This window comes from Haematobia irritans, chromosome 1 (assembly GCF_050003625.1).
Source record: "Haematobia irritans isolate KBUSLIRL chromosome 1, ASM5000362v1, whole genome shotgun sequence".
NCBI lineage: Eukaryota > Metazoa > Arthropoda > Insecta > Diptera > Muscidae > Haematobia > Haematobia irritans.
In genome coordinates this window covers 65,354,064-65,377,533 of record NC_134397.1, presented here as the reverse complement: position 1 = coordinate 65,377,533, position 23,470 = coordinate 65,354,064, and the positions used below count along the sequence as shown (strand labels likewise).

At 28.2% G+C, this 23,470-nt stretch overlaps 1 protein-coding gene across 2 annotated transcripts in view; it reads left to right on the top strand.

Moving 5' to 3' along the window:
• The window catches only part of Pak (serine/threonine-protein kinase PAK 3-like protein), an 87,101-nt gene that overhangs the window by 49,817 nt on the left and 13,814 nt on the right, over positions 1-23,470 (top strand). The window contains exons 1-3 of one of the 2 annotated variants that reach the window (XM_075290623.1): positions 211-345; positions 485-718; positions 909-1,063. In XM_075290623.1, coding sequence (XP_075146738.1) covers positions 583-718; positions 909-1,063 — 291 coding nt within the window. In that variant the 5' untranslated portion in view covers positions 211-345; positions 485-582. Of the gene's footprint in view, positions 1-210; positions 346-484; positions 719-908; positions 1,064-23,470 lie in introns of those variants that run through there. The other variant, XM_075290622.1, reaches the window with a different exon arrangement.

The following is a 23,470-nucleotide window of genomic DNA, read 5'->3' as shown; positions in this document are numbered from 1 at the left end:
TCCCCCGCTCTTCGAAAGTGATATGAAGCATGAAAAATCAGCCAATCTAATGAACATGGTCGTTGCAGTGTGACAGCAGCAGCGACAGCCTTTCCAACTGATAAAGTAGAAAATAAAATATTGATATAAACACGAGAACACACACGGAACATTCTATATCCCACCAATAAAACAATAAGCAAGAAAAGAAATTATATTTTTTTATTTTCTTTGCCGCCCCCTTCTCTGTCTCCTTCATCGCCTTCAGCAGAGCCGTCATAATAATAATAAAAAGCATTGATGACACAAAACATTAAATAAATCGTCCAAGAATAAAAACAAAGATAAAGGAGACATTTATTAGAAGTCAGTTGTCTTGCATTTTTGTTTTCATATTTTTTTTTTATTAATTTCTGTGAGAAATATCTTTACTCACCATAATAAGTAAAAAAAACTACCTAGAGAAGACGACTAATTATTTTTGTTTTTTTATGTTTAATTTCAGTCCATAGGAGATTTATTAAAACGGAATACGATACGAAAATCCCTTTGAAGCGGTAACAAATTAAATTTTATTGTTGCTGATTCGTTGCCGCTTCCAAAATGTCTAGCGAAGAAGATAAACCACCGGCTCCGCCAGTACGTTTGACCAGTAATAGGGGTGGTGATCGTATTGGGGGTGGTACGGTCACAGGGAGTGGAGATGGTCCCCCAGTGGATATGAGACCATTGCCAAAAGGTATGTGGTAGAAAATATATGAGGAAAAAATATACTTTGTTCCGAAGGGAAAATGATCCAAAAGTATTTGGATTTGGAAAAGTATGGTCCTTAAAATTCATACTTGATTCAGAACAAAGTAAAATTTGTGTTCTTTTTATTTTATTTAAATTTTGGAAAGACTAACTTTTTTCCTATTTCCCATTTTAAGAACCCGATGACCCGGACCGCAAGAAAAAGACTTTAAAAAATAAAATTAAAGGCTCTAAGCCATCTCATCAAGATTCTAAACCGAATATATCATACCCAACGAATTTCGAACATACAGTCCATGTGGGTTTCGATGCTGTAACAGGAGAATTTACGGTAAGTTTTCTTTTTAAATACAGACCTAGTTTCCTATTAATTTTTATTTATTGACTATCCTCGTTAAAGTTGATAAGTTTTGCATTTTGTTATATTAAACTTAAAACAAATATTCGACTTTTAAACAGAAATTAATGCATTGCAATTTGCTATGACCTTTTTTTGAAAAACAAAAAAAAAACAATTTTATTCATTGTACATTTCCATATCATGCCAATACTTTATGTAGATATTAATTGAAAAAATGTTTTTTTTTTTGTTTAATTAAACACAGAATGTTGTATGTGTGTGAAGATAAATTTTAAAATTTAACTTTAACAGAGCAATTTTAACAGGTTAACAGAGCTATGTTAACGGTTAACAGAGCTCTTTTATGTAAAAAAATTGGAAATTTTAATTTAATTTTAGATTAAAACTTAAAAAATGGCCTTTTATGTGCATTAAAATTAAAAAAACAACTCAATAATAATAGAAAACACAATGAGTAATAACTAACTTAAAGGAATATTAGGAGTATATATCTCAGAACTGTTAAAGAATGGCTGGTTGCAAAAATAAGTGGTAATAAATTGATTTGTTTAAAGTATGAAATTGGAGATAGATAGGTTGATAAAACTGGTACCACATATAGCTCTCGTCGAGTGCTATCAGAAAGTACAAGAGTTATATTCCAAATTCATTTCAGATGCGAGAAATTTTGAAATTTTAGAAATTTGGAATGACCCACTGTGCTGGAATGGAAAAAGATAGGTTAATGAAACTGGTACCACATATAGCCCTCGTCGAGAGCTATCAGAATATATACGTGTTGTATTCCGAATCCATTTCAGATTCGAGCAATGTTGAATGTAAAGTTAAATGATAAAAATCTAAAGTGGCCCACTGTGCTGGATTACAAATAGATAGGTAAATGAAACTGGTACCACATATAGGCCTTTTTGGGCGCTATTAGAATCTACAAGAGTTATATTCCGAATCCATTTCAGATTCGAGAAATTTTGACTCTAAAATTAAATTTTAAAAATCTAAAATGGCCCACTGTACTGGAATGGAAAAAGATAGGTCAATGAAACTGGTACCACATATAGCCCTCGTCGAGAGCTATCAGAGTATATAAGCATTATAATTCAAGTCCATTTCAGATTCGAGAAATTTTGATTCAAAAGAAAAATTTTATAAATATGAAATGGCCCACTGTGCTGGAATGGAGAATGATAGGCCACTGAAACTGGTTTCACATATAGCCCTCGTCGAGAGCTATTAGAATGTATAATCATTACATTCCAAATTCATTTCAAATTCAAGAAATTTTGAAATTAAAGTTAAATTTAAATTTGAAAAATATAAACTGGCCCACTGTGCTGGACACGAAAAAGATAGGTCAACCAAACTTCTACCACAAATAGCCCTTGTCGAGTGCTATAAGAATCTATAGGCATTATATTCCGAATCCATTTCAGATTCGAGAAATTTTGAAATTAAAGTTAAATTTTAAAAGTCTGAAATGGCCCACTGTGCTGTGGAATGGGGGAAAGATTGGTCAATGAAACTGGTACCACATATAGCCTTCGTCGAGAGGTATCAGAATATATAATTGCTATATTCTAAATTTATTTCGAAATATTGTCAAAATTAGAAATAAATTACGACATATTTTCCTTTTGAAATTTACCTCTGTACCTGTGTAGCAAAATGTGTTAAACCTCGCTGTTATTAATATAACATAACATACTTTACTCTGAGAGTCGCTCTCTTGATTCGACTCTCAACAGATGTTGTGAAAATAACATAGCAGTGTCTCACCATTACCTCATGTATTTTTGAAGTTAAATTTTAAAATAGAAAAATTCAATTTTTTCAAAATCGTTAAAAGATAGGCGAATGAAATTAACGTCAATAATAGCTCTTATCTGAATCTATGAGAATATGTAAACATTATATTCGGAATCCATTTCAGATTTGAGAAATTTTGCCTCTAAAATTAAATTTTAAAAATCTAAAGTGGCCCACTGTGCTGGAATGGGAAAAGATAGGTTACTGAAACTGGTAGTACATATAGCCCTCGTCGAGAGCTATCAGAATTTATAAGAATTATATTCCAAATCCATTTGAGATTCGAAAAATTTTGAAATTAAAGTTAAATTTTAAAAATATGGTATGGCCCATTGTGCTGAAATGGAGAAAGATAGGACAATAAAACTGCTTCCACATATAGCCCTCATCGAGAGCTATCAGAATATATAAGCGTTACATTCCGAATCCATTTCAGATTCGAGAAATTGTGACTCTAAAATTAAATTTTAAAAATAAAAAATGGCCCACTGTGCTGGAATGGGAAAAGATAGGTTAATGAAACTGGTAGTACATATAGCCCTCGCCGAGAGCTATCAGAATTTATAAGCGCTATATTCCAAATCAATTTCAGATTCGAGAAATTTTGAAATTAAAGTTAAATTTTAAAAATCAAAAATGGCCCACTGTGCTGGAATGGGGAAAGATAGGTCAATGAAACTGGTACCACATATAGTCCTCATCGAGAGCTATTAGAGTATATAAGCGTTATATTCCAAATCCATTTCAGATTCGAGAAATTTTGAAATTAAAGTTCAATTTTAAAAATATGAAATGGCCCACTGTGCTGGAATGGAGAAAGATAGGTCAATGAAACTGGTACCACATATAGCCCTCGTTGAGAGCTATCAGAATATATATTTGCTATATTCTAAATTTATTTCGAAATATTGTCAAAATTAGAAATAAATTACGACATATTTTCCTTTTGAAATTTACCTCTGCAACTGTGTAGCAAAATGTGTTAAACCTCGCTGTTATTAATATAACATAACATACTTTACTCTGAGAGTCGCTCTCTTGATTCGACTCTCAACAGATGTTGTGAAAATAACATAGCAGTGTCTCACCATTACCTCATGTATTTTTGAAGTTAAATTTTAAAATAGAAAAATTCAATTTTTTCAAAATCGTTAAAAGATAGGCAAATGAAATTAACGTCAATAATAGCTCTTATCAAGATCTATCAGAATATGTAAACATTATATTCCGAATCCATTTCAGATTTGAGAAATTTTGACTCTAAAATTAAATTTTAAAAATCTAAAATGGCCCACTGTGGTGGACACGAAAAAGATAGGTTAATGGAACTGGTACCACATATAGCCCTCGTCGAGAGCTATTAGAGTATATAAGCGTTATATTCCAAATCCATTTCAGATTCGAGAAAATTTAAAATTAAAGTTAAATTTTAAAAGTCTCAAAGGGCCCACTGTGCTGGAATGGGGAAAGATAGGTTAATGAAACTGGTACCACATATAGCCCTCGTCGAGAGCTATTAGAGTATATAGGCATTATATTCCAAATCCATTTCAGATTCGAGAAAATTTGAAATTAAAGTTAAATTTTAAAAATAAGAAATGGCCCACTGTGCTGGAATGGAGAAAGATAGGTCAATGAAACTGGTACCACATATAGCCCTCGTCGAGAGCTATCAGAATATATAATTGCTATATTCTAAATTTATTTCGAAATACTGTCAAAATTAGAAATAAATTACGAAATATTTTCCTTTTGAAATTTAACTCTGTAACTGTGTAGCAAAATGTGTTAAACCTCGCAGTTATTAATATAACATAACATACTTTACTCTGAGAGTCGCTCTCTTGTTTCGACACTCAACAGATGTTGTGAAAATAACATAGCAGCGTCTCACCATTACCCCATGTATTTTTTAAGTTAAATTTTAAAATAGAAAAATTCAATTTTTTCAAAATCGTTAAAAGATAGGCAAATGAAATTAACGTCAATAATAGCTCTTATCAAGATGTATCAGAATATGTAAACATTATATTCCGAATCCATTTCAGATTTGAGAAATTTTGACTCTAAAATTAAATTTTAAAAATCTAAAATGGCCCCCTGTGCTGGAATGGGAAAAGATAGGTTAATGAAACTGGTAGTACAAATAACCCTCATCGAGAGCTATCAGAATTTATAAGCATTATATTCCAAATCCATTTCAGATTCGAGAAATTTTGAAATTAAAGTTAAATTTTAAAAATCTCAAATGGCCCACTGTGCTGGAATGGGGAAAGATAGGTTAATGAAACTGGTAGCACATATAGCTCTCGTCGAGAGCTATCTAAATATGTGAACATTATATTCCAAATCCATTTCAGATTCGAGAAATTTTGAATGTAAATATGAAATGGCCCACTGTGCTGGGATGGAGAATACTTTAAGTACTTACTTTATATTTATACTATTTTAATTAAAATGACTTATATATAAAAATCGGCATTGCATAGTATTGTTTATTGAGTGTTCAATTTTTTATGTTATATATAGACAATATCATTGGCAATAAGTTTTTTAATGTAAAAAAATATCATATAAAAAAATTAATGGAGATTTAGGATATTTAAGAATTCAAAACTAAATAATGGATTTTTCGAATATAGAATATAGCCTCGTTTTACATTAAACGCATATATCACTACCATCGACAGGTACACATTTATTTAATATTTAATATGGTCTTCATGAGATTTTTAAAATTTTACTTTAATTCCAAAATGATGCTTATATATTCTGGTAGGCCTATTCAAGAGCTATTATAGGCGTTAATAACATTCGCCTATATTTTTTGTGTCTAGCACAGTGGGCAATTTGAGATTATTAAAATTTAACTTTAATTTCAAAATTTCTCGAATCTGAAATGGATTTGGAATACAACGCGTATGTATTCTGATAGCTCTCGACGAGGGCTATATATGGTACCAGTTTTATGAACCTATCTTTTTCGTGTCCACCACAGTGGGTCATTTGAGATTTTTAAAATTTAACTTTATATTCAAAATTTCTCCAATCTGAAATGGATTCGGAATATACTGCTTACATATTCTGATAGATCTAGATAAGAACTATTATTGACGTTAATTTCATTCGCCTATCTTTTTACGATTTTGAAAAAATTGAATTTTTCTATTTTAAAATTTAACTTCAAAAATACATGAGGTAATGGGGAGACACTGCTATGTTATTTTCACAACATCTGTTAAGAGTCGAATCTGTAAACAAAACAAGAGAGCGAGTCCCATAGTAAAGTATGTTATGTTATTTTAATTATAGAGACGGTTAACATATTTTGCTAAACAGTCACAGAGGTATATTTTAAAAGGAAAATGTGTCTATTTTTTTTTATTAATTTTCGCAATATTTCGAAATAAATTTAGAATATTACAATTATATATTTTGATAGTACTCAACGAGGACTATATGTGCTACCAGTTTCAGTTACCTATCTATTTGCAGTCCGGCCAGTGGGCCACTTTAAATTTTTATCATATAATTTTACATTCAAAATTTCTCAAATCTGAAATGGATTCGGAATATAATGCTTACATATTATGATAGCTCCCGACGAGGGCTATAAGTGGTACCTGTTTTATGAACCTATCTTTTTCGTGTCCAGCACAGTGGGCCATTTAAATTTTTAAAATTTAACTTTAATTTCACGCTTTCTCCAATCTGAAATTTATTCGGAATATAATGCTTATATATTCTGATAGCTCTCGACGAGGGCTATATGTGGGACCAGTCTTGTTGACCTATCTTTCTCCATTTCAGCACAATGGGCCATATCCTATTTTTAAAATTTAACTTTAGTTTCAAAATTTCTCGCATCTGAAATTGATTTGGAATATAATGCTTATAAATTCTGATAGCTCTCGACGAGGGCTATATGTTCTAAAAGTTTCATTAACCTATCTTTCCCCATTCCAGCACAGTGGGCCATTTTGGATTTTTAAAATTTAATTTTAGAGTCAAAATTTCTCGAATCTGAAATGGATTTGGAATATAACGCTTATATATTCTAATAGCTCTCGACGAGGGTTATATATGGTACTAGTTTCATTAACCTATCTTTTTCGTGTCCACCACAGTGGGTCATTTGAGATTTTTACAATTTTACTTTACATTCAAAATTTCTCGAATCTGAAATGGATTCGTAATATGATGCTTATATATTCTGATAGGTCTAGATAAGAGCTATTATTGACGTTAATTTCATTCGCCTATCTTTTTACGATTTTGAAAAAATTTAATTTTTCTATTTTAAAATTTAATTTCAAAAATACTTGAGTTAATAGTGAGACACTGCTATGTTATTTTCACAATATCTGTTGAGAGTCGAATCAAGAGAGCGACTCTCAGAGTAAAGTATGTTATGTTATATTAATAACAGCGAGGTTTAACACATTTTGCTACGCAGTCACAGAGGTAAATTTCAAAAGGAAAATATGTCTATTTTATTTCTAATTTTGACAATATTTCGAAATAAATTTAGAATATAGCAATTATATATTCTGATACCTCTCGACGAAGGCTATATGTGGTACCAGTTTCATTGACCTATCTTTCCCCCATTCCACAGCACAGTGGGCCATTTCAGACTTTTAAAATTTAACTTTGATTTCAAAATTTCTCGAATCTGAAATGGATTCGGAATATAATGCCTATAGATTCTTATAGCACTCGACAAGGGCTATTTGTGGTAGAAGTTTGGTTGACCTATCTTTTTCGTGTCCAGCACAGTGGGCCAGTTTATATTTTTCAAATTTAAATTAAACTTTAATTTCAAAATTTCTTGAATTTGAAATGAATTTGGAATGTAATGATTATACATGCTAATAGCTCTCGGGCTATATGTGAAACCAGTTTCAGTGGCCTATCATTCTCCATTCCAGCACAGTGGGCCATTTCATATTTATAAAATTTTTCTTTTGAATCAAAATTTCTCGAATCTGAAATGGACTTGAATTATAATGCTTATATATTCTGATAGCTCTCGACGAGTGCTATATGTGGTACCAGTTTCATTAACCTATCTTTCCCCATTCCAGCACAGTGGGCCCTTTGAGACTTTTAAAATTTAACTTTAATTTTAAATTTTCTCGAATCTGAAATGGATTTGGAATATAACGCTTATATACTCTAATAGCTCTCGACGAGGGCTATATGTGGTACCAGTTCCATTAACCTATTTTTTTCGTGTCCACCACAGTGGGCCATTTTAGATTTTTTAAATTTAATTTTAGAGTCAAAATTTCTCAAATCTGAAATGGATTCGGAATATAATGTTTACATATTCTGATAGATCTTGATAAGAGCTATTATTGACGTTAATTTCATTTGCCTATCTTTTAAAGATTTTGAAAAAATTGAATTTTTCTATTTTAAAATTTAACTTCAAAAATACATGAGGTAATGGTGAGACACTGCTATGTTATTTTCACAACATCTGTTGAGAGTCGAATCAAGAGAGCGACTCTCAGAGTAAAGTATGTTATGTTATATTAATAACAGCGAGGTTTAACACATTTTGCTACACAGTTGCAGAGGTAAATTTCAAAAGGAAAATATGTCGTAATTTATTTCTAATTTTGACAATATTTCGAAATAAATTTAGAATATAGCAAATATATATTCTGATAGCTCTCAACGAGGGCTATATGTGGTACCAGTTTCATTGACCTATCTTTCTCCATTCCAGCACAGTGGGCCATTTCATATTTTTAAAATTGAACTTTAATTTCAAAATTTCTCGAATCTGAAATGGATTTGGAATATAACGCTTATATACTCTAATAGCTCTCGATGAGGACTATATGTGGTACCAGTTTCATTGACCTATCTTTCCCCATTCCGGCACAGTGGGCCATTTTTGATTTTTAAAATTTAACTTTAATTTCAAAATTTCTCGAATCTGAAATTGATTTGGAATATAGCGCTTATAAATTCTGATAGCTCTCGGCGAGGGCTATATGTACTACCAGTTTCATTAACCTATCTTTTCCCATTCCAGCACAGTGGGCCATTTTTTATTTTTAAAATTTAATTTTAGAGTCACAATTTCTCGAATCTGAAATGGATTCGGAATATAACGCTTATATATTCTGATAGCTCTCGATGAGGGCTATATGTGGAAGCAGTTTTATTGTCCTATCTTTCTCCATTTCAGCACAATGGGCCATACCATATTTTTAAAATTTAACTTTAATTTCAAAATTTTTCGAATCTCAAATGGATTTGGAATATAATTCTTATAAATTCTGATAGCTCTCGACGAGGGCTATATGTACTACCAGTTTCAGTAACCTATCTTTTCCCATTCCAGCACAGTGGGCCACTTTAGATTTTTAAAATTTAATTTTAGAGGCAAAATTTCTCAAATCTGAAATGGATTCCGAATATAATGTTTACATATTCTCATAGATTCAGATAAGAGCTATTATTGACGTTAATTTCATTCGCCTATCTTTTAACGATTTTGAAAAAATTGAATTTTTCTATTTTAAAATTTAACTTCAAAAATACATGAGGTAATGGTGAGACACTGCTATGTTATTTTCACAACATCTGTTGAGAGTCGAATCAAGAGAGCGACTCTCAGAGTAAAGTATGTTATGTTATATTAATAACAGCGAGGTTTAACACATTTTGCTACACAGGTACAGAGGTAAATTTCAAAAGGAAAATATGTCGTAATTTATTTCTAATTTTGACAATATTTCGAAATAAATTTAGAATATAGCAATTATATATTCTGATACCTCTCGACGAAGGCTATATGTGGTACCAGTTTCATTGACCAATCTTTCCCCCATTCCACAGCACAGTGGGCCATTTCAGACTTTTAAAATTTAACTTTAATTTCAAAATTTCTCGAATCTGAAATGGATTCGGAATATAATGCCTATAGATTCTTATAGCACTCGACAAGGGCTATTTGTGGTAGAAGTTTGGTTGACCTATCTTTTTCGTGTCCAGCACAGTGGGCCAGTTTATATTTTTCAAATTTAAATTTAACTTTAATTTCAAAATTTCTTGAATTTGAAATGAATTTGGAATGTAATGATTATACATTCTAATAGCTCTCGACGAGGGCTATATGTGAAACCAGTTTCAGTGGCCTATCATTCTCCATTCCAGCACAGTGGGCCATTTCATATTTATAAAATTTTTCTTTTGAATCAAAATTTCTCGAATCTGAAATGGACTTGAATTATAATGCTTATATACTCTGATAGCTCTCGACGAGGGCTATATGTGGTACCAGTTTCATTGACCTATCTTTTTCCATTCCAGTACAGTGGGCCATTTTAGATTTTTAAAATTTAATTTTAGAGTCAAAATTTCTCGAATCTGAAATGGATTCGGAATATAACTCTTGTAGATTCTAATAGCGCCCAAAAAGGCCTATATGTGGTACCAGTTTCATTTACCTATCTATTTGTAATCCAGCACAGTGGGCCACTTTAGATTTTTATCATTTAACTTTACATTCAAAATTGCTCGAATCTGAAATGGATTCGGAATACAACACGTATATATTCTGATAGCTCTCGACGAGGGCTATATGTGGTACCAGTTTCATTAACCTATCTTTTTCCATTCCAGCACAGTGGGCCATTCCAGATTTCTAAAATTTCAAAATTTCTCGCATCTGAAATGAATTTGGAATATAACTCTTGTACTTTCTGATAGCACTCGACGAGAGCTATATGTGGTACCAGTTTTATCAACCTATCTATCTCCAATTTCATACTTTAAACAAATCAATTTATTACCACTTATTTTTGCAACCAGCCATTCTTTAACAGTTCTGAGATATATACTCCTAATATTCCTTTAAGTTAGTTATTACTCATTGTGTTTTCTATTATTATTGAGTTGTTTTTTTAATTTTAATGCACATACAACGCCATTTTTTAAGTTTTAATCTAAAATTAAATTCAAATTTCCAATTTTTTACATAAAAGAGCTCTGTTAACCGTTAACATAGCTCTGTTAACCTGTTAAAATTGCTCTGTTAAAGTTAAATTTTAAAATTTATCTTCACACACATGAATGTTGTTTACCGTTTTTAAAAGGCAAATTACAGTGAAACCTCTATAAAGTGGACATCCATAGTCGCCTAAATTTTATACACATTTGGAAGATGTCTACTTATGAGAAGTTTTAATATGATAATTTGCTATGTCTCACGACAATTGTCCACTTTTGAGAGGTGGTACGCCCATTTTGAGACGTTTCACTGTATATGTTATACATTGAAAAATATCATATTGCTGTGAGATGCCAACCTTGTTTCACAAATTCGTCATGAAGTAATTGGCTATAGCAATTATTGCTATCATTATCTTTTCTGATTTTTTATCTATGACACATTGTAAGGGTCACATTGAATTCTTACATCTTTGCTACAGGTTAGGGAATTGGATTAACTATATACTGTACATTATCTTACAACACGTGCCGATAAGACTTCGGGAGCACGGTTGCCACTCAAGCCAAAAATAATGTACTAATATTTGGAGAAGATTTTACCAAAAAAATCTTGTTTGGCCAAAATTTAATTACTATAGAAATTTTTTCAATATTTTATTTCTATAGAAAATTTTGTCAAAATTTTATTTCTATAGAAAATTTTGTCAAGATTTTATTTCTATAGAAAATTTTATCAAAGTTTTATTTCTATAGAAAATGTTATCAAAATTTTATTTCTATAAAAAATTTTATCAAAATTTTATTTCTATAGAAAATTTTGTCAAAATTTTATTTATATAGAAAATTTTGTAAAAATTTTATTTATACAGAAAATTTTGTCAAAATTTTATATAGAAATAATTTTAATTTTGTATTTTTTTTTTATTTCTACAGAAAATTTTGTCAAAATTTTATTTCTATAGAAAATTTTCTCAACATTTTATATCTATAGAAAATTTTGTTTCTATAGAAAATTTTATTTCTATAGAAAATTTGTCAAAATTTTATTTTTATAGAAACTTTTTGTCAAAATGTTATTTCTATAGAAAATCTTGTCAAAATTTTATTGCTATAGAAAATTGTGTTAAAACTTCTATAGAAAAATTTGTCTAAATTTTATTTCTATAGAAAATTTTGTCAAAATTTTATTTCTATAGAAAATTGTATCAAAATTTTATTTATATAGAAAATTTTGTCAAAATTTTATTTCTATAGAAAATTTTGTCAAAATTTTATTTCTATAGAAAATTTTGTCAAAATTTTTTTTTTATGAAAATTTTGTCAAAATTTTATATATAGAAAATTCTGTCAAAATTTTATATCTATAGAAAATTTTGTCAAAATTTTTTTCTTTAGAAAATGTTGTCAAAATTTTATTTCTATACAAAATTTGTCAAAATTTTATTTCTACAGAAACTTTTTGTCAAAATGTTATTTCTATAGAAAATCTTGTCAAAATTTTATTTCTATAGAAAATTCTATCAACATTTTATTTCTATAGAAAATTTTGTCAAAATTTTATTTCTATAGAAAAATTTTGTAAAAATTTTATTTCTATAGAACAATTTTGTAAAAATTTTATTTCTATAGAAAATTGTGTCAAAATTTTATTTATATAGAAAATTCTGTCAAAATTTTATTTCTATAGAAAAATTTTATAAAAATTTTATTTCTATAGAAAATTTTGTCAACATTTTATATCTATAGAAAATGTCAAAATTTTATTTCTATAGAAAATTTGTCAAAATTTTATTTCTATAGAAACTTTTTGTCAATTTTTTTTTCTATAGAAAATCTTGTCAAAATTTTATTGCTATAGAAAATTGTGTTAAAACTTTCTATAGAAAATTTTGTCAAAATTTTATTTCTATAGAAAAATTTGTCAAAATTTTATTTCTATAGAAAATTTTGTCAAAATTTTATTTATATAGAAAATTCTGTCAAAATTTTATTTATGTAGAAAATTTTGTCAAAATTTTATTTCTATAGAAAATTTTGTCAACATTTTATATCTATAGAAAATTTTGTCAAAATTTTATTTCTATAGAAAATTTGTCAAAATTTTATTTCTATAGAAACTTTTTGTCAATTTTTTTTTCTATAGAAAATCTTGTCAAAATTTTATTGCTATAGAAAATTGTGTTAAAACTTTCTTTCTATAGAAAATTTTGTCAAAATTTAATTTCTATAGAAAAATTTGTCAAAATTTTATTTCTATAGAAAATTCTATCAACATTTTATTTCTATAGAAAATTTTGTCAAAATTTTATTTCTATAGAAAAATTTTGTCAAAATTTTATTTCTTAGAAAATTTTGTCAAAATTTTATTCCTATAGAAAATTTTGTCAAAATTTTATTTCTATAGAAAATGTCAACATTTTATTTCTATAAAAAATTTTATCAAAATTTTATTTCTATAGAAAATGTTGTCAAAATTTTATTTCTATAGAAAATTTTGTCAAAATTTTATTTATATAGAAAATTCTGTCAAAATTTTATTTATATAGAAAATTTTGTCAAAATTTTATTTCTATAGAAAATTTTGTCAACATTTTATATCTATAGAAAATTTTGTCAAAATTTTATTTCTATAGAAAATTTGTCAAAATTTTATTTCTATAGAAACTTTTTGTCAATTTTTTTTTCTATAGAAAATCTTGTCAAAATTTTATTGCTATAGAAAATTGTGTTAAAACTTTCTTTCTATAGAAAATTTTGTCAAAATTTAATTTCTATAGAAAAATTTGTCAAAATTTTATTTCTATAGAAAATTCTATCAACATTTTATTTCTATAGAAAATTTTGTCAAAATTTTATTTCTATAGAAAAATTTTGTCAAAATTTTATTTCTATAGAAAATTTTGTCAAAATTTTATTCCTATAGAAAATTTTGTCAAAATTTTATTTCTATAGAAAATGTCAACATTTTATTTCTATAAAAAATTTTATCAAAATTTTATTTCTATAGAAAATGTTGTCAAAATTTTATTTCTATAGAAAATGTTGTCAAAATTTTATTTCTATAGAAAATTTTGTCAAAATTTTATTTCTATAGAAAATGTCAACATTTTATTTCTATAAAAAATTTTATCAAAATTTTATTTCTATAAAAAATTTTATCAAAATTTTATTTCTATAGAAAATGTTGTCAAAATTGTATTTCTATAGAAAATGTTGTCAAAATTTTATTTCTATAGAAAATTTTGTCCAAATTTTATTTCTATAGAAAATTTTGTCAAAATTTTATTTCTATTGAAAATTTTGTCAAAATTGTATTTCTATAGAAAATTTGTGAAGAACCTCTTTGTTGGAGAAGCATTCTACGAAACAGTAAAAAATCTACCATTTGTGGTAGAATTCTACCAACTGTGGCAACCGTGTATTGGGGTCAAAAGAAATACCGAATATTATCGGGAAAATGTTCTAAAGCCAATATTTAAGCCCTAAGCAGATAAACAAAAAATGTCGATCATGTCAAGACGGCGCTTCTCCGGGAATGGGCCAGAGCCACATTCATGTAGCCGGTTTTGGCTTTGTCGGCCGCTTGAAGACCATCATTCGTGCCAAAGGTAGCCAATTCGAATAAATCTTTTGTTTTTGAACAATAAAATTTAAAAAAATAATCTAGAATAGAGTGGAGTTTATAAACTTTAATAGGATCCGCTACGGTAGCTTACTATTAACGACAATATCAAAGTTCTTAAATATACCTGACCTATGCTATGAACCAGAAATTTCATATGACTGTATTAAACATAGGAAATGCCAGAAACCCTTACTTTTTTATTTCGAATTATTTTTGTTTTTATTTTTTCGAAGGCGCTTTCATACATATTTAAGAAAGGAAGTAAATAGTAAATTGGAAAATTTCGAATAGAAACAGATAAATGTTTGAATCCAACTAGTTCTCAAAACATATAATTGAAACTTTTTAACAAAAACAATTTCTCTTGTCTTTATGGTTATATCTCAAACTTAACAATATCAAAAAGCTTGGGAAGTCTGGATATTCCTATGTAACCATTTTCTTGGTCTGTTTTTTTTTTATATACATGAATTTCGACGTTTTTGGCATGTAGTAAAAATGTCGTAGATATATGTTAAATACATCTCTCTTATTAATCAATAAAATAAATTGTGATTCCCAAATTTAAATTGGGTTCGCGGTTATGGAAATAGTTTTAAGTCGTCTTTTCCAAATTTTGCAATTGTAGAAAGACTACCAAAATTTTCAAAATTTTATCCATAATTACAAATCCATAAAACTACACCAATCGTATTGCCGAGGAAAATGTATAGTGACAATAGATGCAAGAGGAATCGTTATATTTTTTTTTTTATATACACACAGAATAATTTTTAGTTACACAGAATTACAATTATTAAAAAGAATTTAAAGTTACAAACAGTTTTTTTAATCAAAAAACAAAGAAACAAAACACGTAACCTGCGCCAGCTGTTTAAATCAGTGTTGTCACAAAATACAATAGCTAAAAAATCACTCTTTAAATTTTATAAACTCTTACAAAATTACAAGAAAATAATTTCATTTAAATGTAAAATAATTGTAAATAAATAAATAATATTTGTTTTTTTTTTATTTCTAATTATTTCTGTGACTGATATTAACATTTTCATGATTGAAGCAATTTCAATTGAAAAATTGTGATTATTTTAGAAACATTTTTTTCTGTGTATAATATTAATTTTTCATAAAATTCCACTTTTTATAAGTGTAATGCAGAAACTCATAAATATTTTGCATTGACTAAATTAAGTTCTGTTTTTTACGGTATGACTGTTGTGGCTTTTTACTATAATTATTTTGTGCAAAAATATTTTTTTTGTTTGCAAAAAAAGAAATCCGTTTTTTGCCACTGTGAATATTTTTCGCTTTTAAATTTGTCTACAAACGAAAGAAAACTTTCACAAATTTTGAATGCCCTTAAAGGGAAAACACAGCCTCTTTTGCAATATTCTCTCCATTGTAAGTTTTGTTAAGTTTTTGTTAAAAAGATTGCTGTTCACACCAAACCAATCAAATCATTCAAACCAAATTATAAACATTCCAAAACAAGATCAAAGGATATTTCTTTCTTGTTATTTGTATATTATTTTTGTGTTTTTTTTTTCTTTTTTTCAAACAACTTTTCTCTACTACTTTTATCTTTCGAACAAATTCAAATTCAAGCTGCCAATGAAAGTAAGTATTTGGTACTTGTAATACCTTACACACTGTCTACACCATCTTCTCTTACCGTCACAAACAAAAAATGTTTCCTTGGTTAGCGTAGAAGTTTCAGTTTTAATTCAATGTTTTAGTTTAGTTTCGATTTCTCATTTATGATGTAAGGTTTCATAATGGAAATATAATTTTTTTTTACACTCCCATAAACACTGTTTCACTACACTAAAATAGAAACATTTCATATGCGATAAATATATAGTTGGCTTTTAGATGTGCTTTATTTAGTATTCATGCTTTTGAAAGCATTTAAATGTGACCACCACATACATTTAATGTATTTAATGTTTTAGATTTAAATTATAATAAATGTTTAGAACTCTAATCCTAGATTACAATTCATTCTGTCCTTATATATGAAAATAGGATATTTACCTTGCCACCCACCTAACATGTGTTGATATCTACCATATATTTTATATTTTAAATTCGTAGTCGACCTATAATACTTCTTTATATCTACAAAAAATTTACATTTAGAAAATAAATGATATACAATGTAGCTGACACGAAGTGTTACCGATTCGAACACTCAAAGAAAATTTTCAGTAGACACAGCAAAAAAATTAAATACTAAAACAACAAAACGTCTTCTGAAAAAGGGAAAGCTGTACATTTTTTTCCGAAAAAAATCTGAATTTTTCTAAACTCGATTGCATCTTTTTTACTTTCGCTGAAACAAATAAAAAAATTATCTAGGACACAATGAAAACAATATATTTCTCAAAAATCAAAATTATTCTCAAATTAAGGCAAAATATTAACGAGCTTTTCTTGGAAGAACAAATTCCATACGATCTCTAACAACCATGTAAAAGAACGTAACTTATCGACACGTCTGCTACTACTGCCAATTGAACGTTTTTCACAAATCAACGACAGCCATGCCAAAAAGCTACGTAAAGTAGAAAATGACATATTACTCTGAGGCAGGAGTTTCCTCAGTTTTTTTTTCAGTTGCAAATACTTAATCAGTCATATTGGTTTATATAGGTCCATAACAATTAAGGAAAGTCTAAAGTCGGGCATTGCCTACAACACATTGTAGATATATATCGATCGATATCATCTCAAATCCTTCAAATTTGTTGAGAGTTATAAAAAATCCATGTTCCCATATTTTATTTAAATCTAAGCCGATTTGCAAAAATTTTTTTAGACTTCTTAGAAAATCTCTAGACATCAAATTTAAATCGGCTAATGACCTGGGGAGGAACAAAATGTTAATAAACAATTAGTGGAAATATTGAAATCTAAAGCCTTTATTATGCAATCAGACAATGAAGCCGCCGGCGGCTGACACTAAATTTTTGACTCTGGCGGCTTTATGTACTCGGCGGCGGGTTATCATCCATTATAAAACTAATTTGAAGTTATTCGAATGGTAATGAGATTAGTTGTACAACCAATCTTATCAAATTTACAGACTCAGTTCACGTTGCCACAGTTGGTAAAATGGTAAAATTTTTTCTGTTTGGAAGGTAGAATTCTTGATATTTAGGTAGATTTTTCAAATTATTCCTCTCCAAACAAGAGGTAGTTCACAAATTTTGAACAGAAATAAAATTTTGACAAAATTTTCTATAGCAATAAAATTTTGACAAAATTTTCTATAGAAATAAAATTTTGACAAAATTTTCTATAGAAATAAAATTTTGACAAAATTTTCTATAGAAATAAAATTTTGACAAAATTTTTTATAAAAATAAAAATAGTGTACGGTGGCTTGCAGAACGAACAGCATCACACGAACTCACATACAAAATCCCAGAAGATGGTTAGTGGCACTAACCGAAATATTGGAAATAAATATTAAAACAAATCAATAATCGATTGTTTCTATGACCTCAAGCCGAAGAAAATTAATAATCAGAATAAACATAAAATAGGTCAACAACACTCAAAAATATTTTTAAAAAATAAAATTTAGACAAAATTTTCTATAGAAATAAAATTTAGACAAAATTTTCTATAGAAATAAAATTTTGACAAAATTTTTTATAGAAATAAAATTTTGACAAATTTTTTTATAAAAATAAAATTTAGACAAAATTTTCTATAGAAATAAAATTTAGACAAAATTTTCTATAGAAATAAAATTTTTATAAAATTTTCTATAGAAATAAAATTTTGACAAAAATTTTTATAGAAATACAATTTTAACAACATTTTTTATAGTAATAAAATGTTGACAAAATTTTCTATAGAAATAAAATTTTGACAAAAAATTTCTATAGAAATAAAATTTTGACAAAATTTTCTGTAGAAATAAAATTTTGACAACATTTTTTATAGTAATAAAATGTTGACAAAATTTTCTATAGAAATAAAATTTTGACAAAAATTTTCTATAGAAATAAAATTTTGACAAAATTTTCTGTAGAAATAAAATTTTGACACAATTTTTTATAAAAATAAAATTTAGACAAAATTATAGAAATACAATTTTGACAAAATTTTCTATAGAAATACAATTTTGACAAAATTTTTTATAGAAATAAAATGTTGACAAAATATTCTATAGAAATCAAATTTTGACACAATTTTTTATAGAAATAAAATTCTGATAAAATTTTTTATAGAAATAAAATTTTGACAAAATTTTCTACAGAAATAAAATTCTGCCAACATTTTTTATAGAAATAAAATGTTCACAAAATTTTCTGTAGAAACAAAATGTTGAAAAAATGTTCTGTAGAAATAAAATTTTGACAAAATTTTCTATAGAAATAAAATTTTCACAAAATTTGCTATAGAAATAAAATTTTGACAAAATTTTCTATAGAAGTAAAATGTTGACAAAATTTTGTATTTTTGACAAAATTTGCTATAGAAATAAAATTTTCTATAGAAATAAAAATATTCTATAGAAATAAAATTTTTCTTTTCCTCTGTTGGTTAAGCTACACTTGTAGATTAGTCAATGTATGGTTTTAAGCTGAAATAAAAAAAACAACAACAATGAAAATTTTCTATAGATAAAAACCGCAAAAAAACGAAATATCTGTATTCCTCTGGGAGATCATCGACTCAACAATTATGTATTATTAATTAATCATTTTTCACCTAGCCTACTTTATATATTAAAGTTTTGTGTTTTGTGTCCCATTTGTAAAAACAAATATTCGTATGTGTTTCCCAATATTTATGATATTCATAGTGTAAATAGATTTCAAATTCGATTCGATTTATTCCTTTAATACTCTTTGTGATTATACATATAAATATAAGGATAGATGTTAAAATGAGTGTGACTGTCCTTGAATTCTATTAAAATCTTGAAAACGGTTTTGGCGAAGTCAATTGATATAGTGGAAATAAAAAGGAAAACATCAAACTGTAGGCAAAAATACGGAAAATATTGCATAATATTAAAATAAAACAAGTAAGTAAAGTCTAAAGTCGGGCGGGGCCGACTATATTATACCCTGCAACATTTTGTAGAACTAAATTGTCGATATCACATCCGTCAAATGTGTTGGGTGCTATATATAAAGGTTTGTCCCAAATACTTACATTTAAATATCACTCGATCTGGACAGAATTTGATAGACTTCTACAAAATCTATAGACTCAAAATTTAAGTCGGCTAATGCACTAGGGTGGAACACAATGTTAGTAAAAAAATATGGGAAACATTTAAATCTGAAGCAATTTTAAGGAAACTTCGCAAAAGTTTATTTATGATATATCGCTCGATATATAGTATTAGAAGTTAAGGAAAATTAGAGTCATTTTTACAACTTTTCGACTAAGCAGTGGTGATTTTACAAGAAAAATGTTGGTATTTTGACCATTTTTGTCGAAATCAGAAAAACATATATATGGGAGCTATATCTAAATCTGAACCGATTTCAACCAAATTGGGCACGCATAGCTACAATGCTAGTTCTACTCCCTGTGCAAAATTTCAACTAAATCGGAGTAAAAAATTGGCCTCTGTGGTCATATGAGTGTAAATCGGGCGAAAGTTATATATATTAGCTATATATAAATCTGAACCGATTTCAATCAAATTTGGCACACATAGCTACAATGCTACATCTACTTCCTGTGCAAAATTTCAACCAAATTGGGCCAAAACTCTGGCTATTAGAACCATATTAGTCCATATCGGGCGAAAGATATATATGGGAGCTATATCTAAATATGACCCGATTTCAATCAAATTTTGCACACTTAACTGCACTACTAATTGTACTCCTAGTGCAAAATTTCAACCAAATTGGGCCAAAACTCTGGCTTTTAGGACCATATTAGTCCATATCGGGCGAAAGATATATATGGGAGCTATATCTAAATCTGCATCGATTTCAACCAAATTTGGCACGCATAGCTACAATGCTAAATCTACTCCCTGTGCAAAATTTCAACCAAATTGGGCCAAAACTCTGGCTTTTAGGACCATATTAGTTCATATCGGGCGAAAGATATATATAGGAGCTATATCTAAATCTGAACCGATTTCAATCAATTTTTGCACACTTGACTATACTACAAATTGTACTCCTAGTGCAAAATTTCAACCAAATTCGGCAAAAAATCTGGCTTCTGGGGCCATTTAAGTCCATATCGGGCGAAAGATATATATGGGAGCTATATCTAAATCTGAACCGATTTCAATCAAATTTTGCACACTTGACTATACGACTAAGTGTTATGTTTCTACAAAATTTCAAGCAAATCGGTATAAAACTCTGGCTGCTAGGTCCATATTAGTGTATATCGGGCGAAAGATATATATGGGAGCTATATCTAAATCTGAACCGATTTCTTCCAAAATCAATAGGGTTCTATTCTGACCCAAATTAGGAACATGTGCCAAATTTGAAGGCGATTGGACTTAAATTGCGACCTAGACTTTGATCACAAAAATGTGTTCACAGACAGACGGACGGACGGACAGACGGACATGGTTATATCGACTCAGGGACCCACCCTGAGCATTATTGCCAAAAACACCATGTGTCTATCTCGTCTCCTTCTGGGTGTTACAAACATATGCACTAACTTATAATACCCTGTTCCACAGTGTGGCGCAGGGTATAATGATGAACAACTAGATATAGTTTTTAATTTAAACATGTAAGTAAAGCTGGGCGGGAACAACAAATATTTAAATGTGAACCGATTTGGACAATATTTTTAGACTTTTAGGCCGGGACGGAGCATAATGTTAGTAAAAAATATCGAAAAACCATTACATAAAATTTTGCGAATCTGCATTTATGATGTATCGGTCGATACATAGGAATTAGAGTATAGGTAAATTATAATCAGTTTTACGAGTTTTCGACTTAGCAGTGTTTATAAAAAAAATAAATATTTATAAGAAAAATAAATTCTTGCGATTTGCGATTCCGAATATACAAACATGGGGTATATAATTTATTTTAAAAGTTATCAGTATCAGCTCGTACAGAAATCCGATTTACCCTCAACTCAAAATTTTTTAAAAGTCGATTAATCGACTTTTCTGAAATCGAAGGTTGCCTTTTTAAATGTTACTAAATTTGTATCTCAGTCATGAAATTACCCTGTATTTTTCTGAAATAAACGACAAGTTGATAAAGACAAGAGTTGCTTATATTTATGTCGGGGGTAAAACTTCATGGCGCATTTCTTACAAAATTTCGTGGTAGGCAAATTTTCTTAGAAAATTTGGTGATAGGCGAATTTTCTTAGAAAAATTGTTGATAGGCGAATTTTCTTAGAAAATTTGATAATAGGCGAATTTTCTTAGAAAAATTGGTCATAGGCGAATTTTCTTGGAAAAAGTGGTGATAGGTGAATTTTCTTAGAAAATTTGGTGATAGGCGAATTTTCTTAGAAAATTTGGTAATAGGCGAATTTTCTTAGAAAATTTGGAGATAGGCGATTTTGCTTAGAAAATTTGAAGATAGGCCAATTTTTTTAGAAAATTTGGTAATAGACGAATTTTCTTAGAAAATTTGGTGATAGACGAATTTTCTTAGAAAATTTGTTGATAAGCTAATTTTCTTAGAAAATTTGGTGATAGGCGAATTTTTATTAGAAAATTTGTTGATAGGCGAATTTTTATTAGAAAATTTGTTGATAGGCGAATTTTTATTAGAAAATTTGGTGATAGGTGAATTTTCTTAAAAAATTTGTTGATAGGCGAATTTTCTTAGAAAATTTGTTGATAGGCAAATTTTCTTATAAAAATTTGTTGATAGGTGAATTTTCTTAGAAAATTTATTGATAGGTGAATTTTCTTAGAAAATTTGGTGATAGGCGAATTTTCTTAGAAAATTTGTTAATAGGCGAATTTTCTTAGCAAATTTGGTGATAGGCGAATTTTCTTAGAAAATTTGGTGATAGCCGAATTTTCTTATAAAAATTTGTTGATAGGCGAATTTTCTTATAAAATTTGGTAATAGGCGAATTTTCTTATAAAATTTGTTGATAGGCGAATTTTCTTAGAAAATTTGTTGATAGGCGAATTTTCTTAGAAAATTTGGTGATAGGCGAATTTTTATTAGAAAATTTGTTGATAGGCGAATTTTCTTAGAAAATTTGTTGATAGGCGAATTTTCTTAGAAAATTTGTTGATAGGCGAATTTTCTTAGAAACTTTAATGATAGGCGAATTTTCTTAGAAACTTTAGTGATAGGCGAATTTTCTTAGAAAAATTGGTGATAGACGAATTTTCTTAGATGATAGGTGAATTTTCTTGGAAAATTTGGTGATAGACGAATTTTCTTGATAGGCGAAGTTTCTTAGAAAATTTGTAGAAAAATTTAGTGATAGTCGAATTTTCTTAGAAAATTTGTTGATAGTCGAATTTTCTTAGAAAATTTGTTGATAGGCGAATTTTCTTATAAAAATTTGTTGATAGACGAATTTTCTTAGAAAAATTGGTGATAGGCGAATTTTCTTTAAAAAAATTGGTGATAGACGAATTTTCTTAGAAAATTTGGTGATAGGCGAATTTTCTTGGAAAATTGGTGATCACCTATCAGAATTTTCTAATAGGCCAATTTTCTTGATAGGCGAAGTTTCTTAGAAAATTTGTAGAAAAATTTAGTGATAGTCGAATTTTCTTAGAAAATTTGTTGATAGTCGAATTTTCTTAGAAAATTTGCTGATAGGCGATTTTTCTTATAAAAATTTGGCGATAGACGAATTTTCTTAGAAAAATTGATGAAGAAGAAGCCGATCATTAAAATTTATTGTATTTTCATCGGACAAAATATCGCCAATATTTTTCCCATAATATCTTTATTGAATTTGAAAATAAATCTTTAAATAAAAAATTAATTGGTACAATTAATATAATCTACATATATTGAGTT